The following is an 11,235-nucleotide window of genomic DNA, read 5'->3' on the forward strand; positions in this document are numbered from 1 at the left end:
GTAGATTTTGCTTTTTGAAGAAGGAATTCTGTAACTTCAAAAATATAATATTACAACTTAAAATATTTGCTCATTATTTAATCTTAATTTACGTGGGAACAAGTTACGAAATAAACAAGGAAATACCTCCACGCAAAAAACGTCTTGAGTCACCAGGACTGGCTGCACTGTGGGACCGCTTCCAGCGTGACCCTGGCCACCGAACTCGGTGGCTTCCTCTTACAGATCTGTATCCCCTCTCTTTAGTCGCGGATCGAAGTCTTTCTCGACTATATAAACACCCTCGACATCCAAGACAGGTACCAATATCTCCACACAAGCTCAGCCTGCAGTAGCAAGCAAATACAAACTCCAGCACCATGTACAAGCTGGTAAGTTGTATGTTACACCACAGTCTACTATATATAGTTACGAAGCTTGAGTTTTGAGGGTGCTAGAAACAACAGACTGTGACGGTACTATTTTGCAGTGCCTGTAATAAGGCGATATTAGCGATCCTAGTGGTGAGCAACTATCTAATGTTTGCATATTTACTACGTATTGAGCTTCGCGACTGTATATACTAGACTGTGGTTACACTCTACTACTGGACGGTACTAACAAGTAAGAACACTAGAGATACTAATATACTAGTAGTAAAGGGTAATCACTGTTTAGACTAAGTGAGAGAGTTTCAGAATCACACTGGTGAAAACTCAAGATTAATAACAGTTATAACAAGAATATTTTTTATAATTTCTTGCTTTGTTCGTAATATTTCGTGATACATAGTGAGCTCTCGTGAGTTTACTTATCAGTTTTCCTAACATTTAAACGGGTTCGATTCCCGCTTGGGCTTATTACCTGGCTAAGTTTTTTCCGAGGTTTTTTCCTAACCGTAAGGCGAATGTCGGGTAATCTATGGCAAATTCTCTGCCCCATCTCGCCAAACGCCATCTAGCTATCACCAGTTCCATCGACGTTAAGTTTATTTATTTATTTTATTTTGCTAATAATTGTAACATAACATATAATATATATAGAAAAACTTTTGTCGCCCCTAAAAGAGTAGAACTCGTGCTCAGGGGCGGATTCCTGAATTGAAATTAAGAAGTATATAATACAATTTGTCTTATGTCTACTACGCAATAAGAATATATAATTTAAATTTACAATTTTTATAAAATCCATACATAACTTTTTTTAATTTAATAATAGAACTATTAGAATTGACAAGGTTAAGATATTTAAATATAAATTTCTTATATATTCTTGGGCCTAAATTACTACTATGATTAAATACTGTAGCAGTGTTGCATTTTGGTTCAAACAATCTTAAAGAATTCATACCTTTTGTTCCATAACTATGAAAATACAGTTCAAAATTATTTCAATTTTTATGTATGAATTTTACTAATACAATATAATAAATTTGTCTTATGTTAAGAACATTAAAGTCTAAAAACAATTTTTGTGCTGGAAAAGCAATAGGTTTATGAAGACATATTTTAATTATTTTCTTCTGTAATAAATAAAGTGGATTAAAATTGGATTTTAATAAGCTACCCCATCCTATAATTCCATATATAATTACCGACTGAAATAAAGTTAAGTATATTGTGCGTAATAAACTTATTGAAAAGTAATTCCTCAATAATAATAACAATAATAATAATAATAATAATAATAATAAATAATCCGTGGCGCTACAGCCCATGAAGGGCCAAGACCGACCAGCCGGCTGCTGGCCTCACGCCCACATGCCGAAGCAGAGGTGGACGATCATCCAACCAGAATGGAGGTATCGTGTGGTTAGCACGATGATCTCCCCCAGCCGTTATAGCTGGCATTCGCAACCGGATTTCGCTACCTATCGTAGCTCCCTAAGTGCATCACGATGCTGGGTGGGTACCGGTCCCATACACTGGCCCAAATTTCACGAGAAAATTTCTTCCCCCATGAGGACTCGAACCAGCGCGCATTCCGTAACGCGAGTCCTAGACAGGATGCCTTAGACCACGATGCCACGGCGAGGGACTTGGGCTGATTACCTGGCTGAATTTTTTTCCGAGGTTTTCCCTAACCGTAAGGCGAATGTCAGGTAATCTACGGCGAATTCTCTGCCTTATATCTTCAAATACCATCTCGCTATCACCAATTCCATCGACGCTAAATGACATAGTAGTTGATACAGCGTCGTAAAATTATGGTTATTTAACGACGCTCGCAACTGCAGAGGTTATATCAGCGTCACCGGTGTGCCGGAATTTTGTCCCGTAGGAGTTCTTTTACATGCCAGAAAATCTACTGACATGAGCCTGTCGCATTTAAGCACACTTAAATGCCATCGACCTCTGCCGGGATCGAACCCGCACCTTAAGCATAGAAGACCAATGCTATATCAACTGCGCTACCGAGGGCGACATTCTCCAATTTATTAAACATTTAAATTATGATTTATTTAACGATGCTCGCAACTGTCGAAATTATATCAGCGTCGCCGGTGTGCCGGAATTTTGTCCCGCAGGAGTTCTTTTACATGCCAGTAAATCTACTAACATGAGCTTGTCGCATTTAAGCACATTTAAATGCTATAGACCTGGACCGGGATCAAACCCGCAACCTCTAGCACAGATGGTCAGCGCTATACCGACTGCGCTACCCAGGCCGAGTCATTCTTCAATTCTCACAGAAGAAAATAGAAGGGAATTTCAAAATAATTCGTAACTACTATTTCGCTGTTGCTATGTTTCTTAATTGTATTTTGTAGTTATATTAATCAGTTATATAAAAAATAAATTTAATATAATTAATATTGACGTATTAGAATGCTTATGTATCAAGATACCAAATGGTTTTGGACAGTCTCAGTTGGTATAACTCAAACTGTGTATAAAACAACTTTATGCTATGGAATTATTGTACCAATTATGCTATAAATAAGCGCATATTTTGAAGCTGACAAATCTGTTCTAAATACCAATATCACGGTGCTTCGTTTCACGAAACATTTAGTATATCTGTCTGTAAATAGCATGATAAAAGTCGTCTTCGATTGCGTAGCAGTGGAACTGAGGTACGCGAGTTCAAATTCTGCCGATGGCGATGGATTTAAAAAAGAGCTATAAAACCGTATGCACGACTTGCTCTGTGAAGGAAATGTATTGCGGATTTAAGAGCTCTATTACTGACAGAGGGCTCGAGGGAAAATTTGTTGGCCATTTCCCACACATGTTCAATTTCTACATTGAATAAACTCTGCAGTTGAAAGTGTTATTAAATAAATACTATTACTGAGTCATCGTGCTAACCACACGATACCTCCATTCTGGTTAGATGATCTTCCACCTCTGCTTCGGCATGTGGACGTGAGGTCAGCAGCCGGCTGGTCGGTCTGGCCCCTTAAGATGGTAAAGGAAATGGAAAAACTAACTTCAAAATTTCACATTACTTTTCAGAATTAAATAATTCTTTAATCAACTACTTCGTGTACTTCTCTGTTTTATAGTCAATTCTGACTTTAGAGGGAACCGATAGTATGAATTATGAATTTTGTAATTCTAAATGAAATGTATAATTTTCGCTAATGACAGCTCTCAGCAATTTCGCCTCATATTAGCTTAAGAATTTAAATTTAATAGCAGTAAATTTACGAATAATAATTTTTTTTAAGATTTTAAATTAGGCCCTACTATAATATAACTTAAAAATTATGTTTTCTCTTATTAACCTAGGGTGACCAGATTTCCAAAATAAATAAAAAACAGAACACTCATTGCAAACTGGCATGATTCGATATTTTGTCTACGTGCATTCACTACACGGCCTTTTTCCATGTCAACCAGAAATATATTATATTAATTAACATAACATTTTAACATACTCCTGGCTCAGGACAAATTATTTACATTATGAGTGCCATACTTCTGTGACGACTGCATTTCCTCTAAATTTGTGGTCTTTCGTCAGAAGACTGTAGAGCTCCATGCAAAAATATCCTTGAAATACCATTTTGCAATCAATATTGCCTTTACTGATTTCTCTAATCAGTTTAAAGAAAGTTCATTAACGAAAACTCTTTCTAAAGATTCGTTGGTAACAGGGATTGCCAATACAAAAATCACAATCTACACCCTTTCTAAAGATGCGTTGGTACCAGGGATTACCAATACAAAAGTCACAATCTGGACAATGTTCTTAAGACTAATGTCTTCATTTTTCAACACTTTGAATGTTTAACTCCACCTCTCAGCAGCTTGTACACTACTCGAAGTAATTCTAGAACTAATCGCGGGATTTACGGAAACAAAATTAGAAAAAGGAACGACTTTCTTGGGAAATCGGATAAGAGACTGAAAAAAGGAATAATCCCGTTAAAAATGGGATGTTTGGTCATCCTATATTAACTTTTTGTTATATGGATAGGTAGTTTAAAATGAGTTTAACATCCTTGTGTAATTTTAAGTTCACTTAATGCATTATGTAGGTTCTGGTTTCATGCAAATTTAACAGCAATAATAATCACTTTACTTTTTAAAATTATACACCTCCGTCCTCATAAGTAATTATGTAAACTTATATTGAATGAAGTCCCGCGCCGTAGCGTCGTGGTTCAAGGCATCGTGCCAGGACTCACGTTAGAGAATAGAAACACATTTTGCTCCTTTTTTATGAAGGTCACATAGTTAAAAACATCTGACAAAATATATTAGTTCAAACTTATTAAAACATATCAAATGTACATTAAATGTACAGGGACATCATTTTATTTTTACTTCAATTTTTATTGTACCTGAGTTTTGAATGTGCTTCACTCCCACCCATTCTACTAATGAAGTTCCAACTGCCTTCCACACAGAATGGAGGCCGCATATAGTAAACATCGCTGAGTTAGTGAGTATAGTAAGTTCCAGAAATATGTTCGCGTTTTCCAGTGACGAAAAAGCTTTCAATATTGAATCATATTTTCGCAAGGTACTGTCCGTTTGCCTACGTCGCATCCCGATTTCCCCCACCTGTTTCTGCTGCGCTCCTCTGTAAAAGCTGGGCTGTCTTAGCTCTTTTCTGAAAACATTAATTTCTGTTAGAAATTGGACGTTTACGTAATATTATACAACTGTTTAACTTAAATAAAAGGGCCTCGTTAAGTAATTAACTGTCACGTGATTTCCCCCCTTTCTACGATCCTGCGGCGTAACTACTTGGACGTACAGAAGTGAAGACTGAATTTACAGTACGTAAGGTACTCTTTTATAGAGTAGGTACAGAATTATTTCAACATGAATTACTTACTAGTACGAAGGACGAAACTGGCAACTGGAGTTAGATGCAGTAGTCTATAGTGCGATAATATGCCCATTAGAACTGAAGCCTGTATCGAAATGAACGGCCACCATTTTCAAAAATATATTTAAATATTCATATTATGATTATTTTTCAATTTAACTTCTTTCTCTATATTGTACGCTAATTTTCTGTAGACAATATAATATACACTGCATAATGAATACGTTCGCATGGATAACTCAGTTCGTGAGTAAAAATACTTATTCTTAATATAGTACTGTATTTTGATTACACAAAAACCCAATGAAAATTGTCGAACTCAAAATCGCGATATTTCCTAGTTTACGTAAATGGATGAACTACTTGTCTTCCTTCCTATACCTAGTAGAGTGATTTGTTTGTGTTTTAAGCCAGTATCATCGAACTACAGTAGTGGAAGGGGGTAGTAAACAGTGTTTCCGGTTCTCTAAAGGTATAGCCAGATTATTATTTAAAATTTTAGTAAAAATAAAATGATGTCCCTGTATATGTCTGAGTACTAATGTTGTAAATTAGGACATACTCGTACTGTATATTGCATTTTAAGTCTGATTATTCACTCCGATGAATTCTACTGCGGGGCATTTTGCAAGATGTTGATGAAAGACGATGCCAGCTTTACGATGAACTATGGTCCGTCACAGGGATCTGTGGATTAGAAAGACGAAACAAGGCCTCTGCGCATGTGGTATGTGGGCGGGGCTAGGGCCAATGACTACTCTGGGAGGAGGCATTGCTTGAACGAAGCGAGCAATCTGAATTCTACTCTACTTTCTACCACGAGCATCTTACCCCTTAGCGGACTCGAGCTGATACTGCCCGCAACACACTCCGGCCCAGATAGACTCCGCCTCAATATACACGAAGTTACTCTACAGATTCCCGGGACGGACCATAGTAAGCTGACATTCAAACACTCCAAACAGCATGAAACTATTGTATACGGTATTCAATATATTTCAATGGTATCTTTGTCTTTCGAAGTCTATCTGAAACTTAGTAATTTAGAATTTCTTACGAGTAAATCAATTTCTTTTTTCAGTATATGAAAGAATGATTTGAAATCGGTTCATTCTGCGATGATGGCGATAGCGATAAATTATTATTAATTATGAAAGTGTAAAATATTATTACAGGAACCCTATGACGTATAGGAATAACTCACAGATTATAAATCCAATAAATGTCTTGTTTTCTCATTCTCAACAAAAGTCTAACGCAATATAAAGACTTTTCTTTTATAGTATATCAACCATTAAGAGATACTATATTCGCGTCGCTGTTATTTCCGGCGTGACTCCTCCCCTTTGCTTACGCCTGAGAAAGTGAAGGCTCTATAAAGTCTTGATAAATATATCGTTCACCATTTTTGTTCTTTCGTTGCCGAGCTACCAGACGAGGAATCTATTTGCCACACCGCTAAACATTATCATGTCGTAGCTCCTATGATAATAAATCAAACGCACTGTAATTGAGCAAATAACTGAGCGGCAAATAACGTCCTCATGTGCTTTCTGCGAACGCCAACGAAAGAACCAAAATGGCGGGCAATTATATTAAGTATTTATCGAGTCTTAGGTAGTCCATAACTTCATCAGAAGCGAATGGCAAGATGCACACATTTAAACATAGCCGACCTGCAACGTGATTGGCTGCCGGAAATAAGAGCGACGGGATTACAGAACTGAGTATTGAAATTTTTACAATTTTAATCCCATTTATTTCATTTTTTCACCGTTTGTCAGATGCATTTAGAATAAGGTGTGTGCAAATTTTCAGCTTGATCGGACTGCTAGTTTCGAAGTTAACTTTATTTTAATTACGCAAATTAGTGATAGGCTTAGGCCTATAATCAATATGTTCCACGCGCATTGCATTTAAAGGGTTAGATACAGTTACAGCAGTAAAAGTTTTGGAAATATTCAACATTGTTTTCTCTATTACTGTATCTTGTATAGTAATGGAAATTGGTATGTTAAAAACACTGTCCTTCTGCTATATGAAAAAAAAATATTTTTACGATTTAAAAAATATATATATATATATATATATATATTTTTTTTTTCAATCAAAATGGTGGCAGTTTACTGTGCAGTGATGAAGCGTTTCCCTCATAACTCATAAACGTGTTAACTTTTATATATTCTCTCTCTTTTATTTTATTGCTGAAACTCATGTTTACAATATCATCCTCTTCCAACTACATTCATTAATAAATATTTTTTTTTATTTTGTGTTAAAGAAAATACTGATATTTTACCATTTTTAAAATGAATTTATTTTTTATCAGACAATCTATCAAAGGCAGAGAAGTGATCTTACATCATATTTTAGATATGACTAGCATAAATACACACAAAAAATTTTATCATGGAATGTTGGATAGTTTTTGAGATCTGTGGAAAAAGCTTCATCACTGCACAGTGAACTGAATTTTGAAAAAAAAAATGTAAATAATTTTTTTAAACCATACTTTTTTTCATACAGCAGGACATTGTTTTACACATACCAATTTTCCTTATCGTACAGTAATGGAGGAAAAAAAGTTGAATATTTCCACAATTTTACTGCTGTAGTCTGTACCTAACCCATTTAAATACAACAATTTCATATTTTTATAAGGACTCTGATTCACTGGCAACATATTAACATTGACAAATTCATCATACGTTGGTTAGTTTAGGCGTAATGAATTTTTCAATATCAGACATTTATTTATTGATATTTTTTATTTACATAATATATTTTGCTCTTAATTTTCAAGATCATTCACATTTCTCAACGTTAAACCTCAGATAATATACGCATGGTCACGTACGAATATTGAATTTGGTTAAAACTGCATGCACATGAAGCATTTTGAAAATCAAAAACGTCGTTTCGAGTAGAAGGGAAATTTGTGAAAAGAGATACAATACTGGCATATGGAGCAGCCTATAAAGAAATCGCTCCTGGTTTTCAAAGAAGACGTAGAGTCAAACAACTTCTTACTATCATATATATTATTTTAATGTACCTAAGTACATATGATATTTCCATGCAGATATTCTGCGTCATCATACGATGTAAGAGTAATGGAACGGAGAAAAATTCTCTCCGGCGCCGGGATTTGAACCCGGGTTTTCAGCTCTACGTGCTGATGGTCTGATATGATATGCGTAAATCACTTCGTGATTTAAGACGGCGCTTATTCCGTCGGATCCCGGCCAACTAGTCACTCATAACGAGTGCACCTCAGCACATGTGTGGACTTCGGTCCTACGTTCATAGACATCTATGACGTAGTGCAGAGGGCGGCCACTAGAGGGAACCCAAGAGTTGGAGCTTAATCTGAGACGATTCTGTCCGACGCCGGGGTGGTATCCGGTGTGGCTTAGTGGATAAAGCATCAGCACGTTGAGCTGAAAACCCGGGTTCAAATCCCGGCGCCGGAGAGAATTTTTCTCCGTTCCATTACTCTTACATCGTTCTTACTATCAACTTCCTAAATGCTCAAGGAATAATCTCTTACAAAAAACCAAAAATTGATGTTTGGACTATTTTTTGTAAAAACTCAGTCCTATTTTCCCTTGAAACAAATTGTATAATCGTATGAAAGCATATGAAGCCATCCACAAAAATGGTTATTAATGTTCATAATTTATAGCCATAAACGTCGCTTTCCCAATATATCGCTACTTATTGCAGAGTCTACATGTAATTTTCAAACGGACCTGAGATATCTCCTCTTGTTACACAGTGTGATTCACGAGGATTTACCGTTCTCTACGGAGCTTATTTCCGAAAACATTGTGACCAAAAAATGTCATATAAACATGGGTCCTATTCTCAATATTTAGAGTTATGTTTCGTTATTGGAACGCATTGCTGTGAACGCGTGATCTTGGACGCGTGCCGTTCACAAGCGTGCGGCCAAGTGTACCTAAGCGGACGGGGACATTTTTAAAAATATGCTATGTGTAAACTCTCCAAAACTGTAAATTAGGATGCAAAATTGAACTGCAAATAACTAAGTCGGTGGAAGTGGTGTGATTTGTTATAATTGTGATAAGTTCGTAAGAATAATGTAATTTTCTAGTTAAAAATAGAAAAAGGTGTCTGTGCGAAGCAACTAAGGAGTTCACAGCACATTTTTAGCTTCATAATACTTGCCAATTAAAGAAATAATACTTCTGAGTGGTACATTCTCTATTTGTGTTATTCTTTTGCGTTCAAACTAAAGAAAAAACGTATTTTACAAACAACTTTAAATTAGTGTAACTCTGAAAATATTGAGAATAGGAACTATGCTTATATGACATTTTTTGCTCAAAATGTCTTCAGAAATAAGCTCCGTAAATGACGGTAAATTCCCGTATCTTGTATCTAATATAAATATATCCCTCAATAAGGAGATAAGTACAGTTATTTCTGGCATCGTATAAACTCCATGCTTTCTCTTTCAGATCGTCCTCGCCGTCGTCCTGACCGTGGCTGCTGCCGCCCCCAAGCCTGGCTTCCTGCACGCCCCCGCCGTAGCATATGCAGCTCCTGCCATCCACGCCGCCCCCTTTGCCTATGCCGCCCCAGTAGTGGCTGCACCAGTGGTTAAGGCTTACGCCGCTCCCGTCGTTGCCGCCCCCGTCGTCAAGTCCTTCGGTTACCCTCTGGGTTACCATGGAGTGTACGGAGCGCACTATTTCTAGGCAACTCAAATTCCTTCCATCATCATGTCACTTCACTGCACTTCACTCCTAAATTGTCAACACTAAATAAAATCGTCTCGGTACCTGTAACTTAATTTTTGTTTTATTCATTACAAAAGAACTACTAATTTTCACAACCACTTAACCCATCCTTCCTTTCATATGATAATAGTATCCTCAGAAGCTACTCTCTGTTACTCAGGAGAAGACGAGCGGAAAGAATGTGACCTTCTTGACTATCGCTGCTGATTATTATAAACATCGCTCAGATAAGCATCCCAGTAGCCGGGTTATTACTCGTGCAGGAAACATGAGTATCAAAGCGTATGGAAATTAAAGCTGAGTTGAACAGAAGGAGACCTAATGTTTCCGCTTACTACAGTACAAATATTGATTATTATAAACATCGCTCAGATAAGCATCCCAGTAGCCAGGTTATTACTCGTGCAGGAAACATGAGTAACAATGCGTATGGAAATTAAAGCTAAGTTGAACAGAAGGAGACCTATTGTTTCCGCTTACTGCAGTACAAATATTGGACGTGTTGTCGTACGTTATCTGTTCACATCCCTTCCTCCTCAGTCCGCTCTCGTCTTCTCCTGAGTCACCGACAGTAGTAATATGAGATATTTTTCCACTTTTTTGTGCAAAAATATGATTGACAATTGAAGGGTTCAGAACCATAGTGGGCCAAGCGCCATTTACTAGAACCGTAGAAAGCAAGGGTTAAAATGAAGTTATTACCATAATTCAATGGAAACATATAGAAAATAATATAAAGTATACACATTAAAACTAAATGATATAATCAATCTTCATTAAACTATGGTATTCACTTAACTTTAATCCTTGCTTTCTCCGTTTTTAATAAATGGTGCTTGGCCCACTATGGCTGTGAATCCTTCAATTAACTCTGGAGAAATGGAACAGTTATGACAAGAACAAGGAAATATTTCGAGAAAACTCCTCCTCAACGCCATCTCTACTTAACACAAATTCCACCTTGGTATTCTGGAGTTCTAACCAAAATATACGCAAATTGTTTTTGATATTTTGTCTGCACAATTGCAGAGTGTGATCCCAAACTTCGGTCAGTACATTTGCCCATTTTTATGATTTATACATATGATTATGTTTGAGACATCTATCATTAATTTTAAGCCTGTGTTGTTTCAAAACAACGCCGATTCTTGTATAAAATGTTGTGTTACTGTGCATGTCACTCGAAAACTCGTTCAGTCCGTAA

At 36.6% G+C, this 11,235-nt stretch overlaps 1 protein-coding gene across 1 annotated transcript; it reads left to right on the top strand.

Moving 5' to 3' along the window:
• The first annotated feature begins 258 nt into the window (after nt 1-258).
• On the top strand, nt 259-10,084 carry LOC138713663 (cuticle protein 16.5-like). Its single transcript, XM_069845929.1, has 2 exons — nt 259-371; nt 9,750-10,084. Exons 1-2 carry the CDS (start codon nt 360-362, stop codon nt 9,987-9,989), a joined length of 252 nt encoding a protein of 83 aa, XP_069702030.1. The 5' UTR covers nt 259-359; the 3' UTR covers nt 9,990-10,084.
• The last annotated feature ends 1,151 nt before the right edge of the window (nt 10,085-11,235 follow it).

This window comes from Periplaneta americana, chromosome 14, assembly GCF_040183065.1.
Source record: "Periplaneta americana isolate PAMFEO1 chromosome 14, P.americana_PAMFEO1_priV1, whole genome shotgun sequence".
Classification (NCBI taxonomy): Eukaryota; Metazoa; Arthropoda; class Insecta; order Blattodea; family Blattidae; genus Periplaneta; species Periplaneta americana.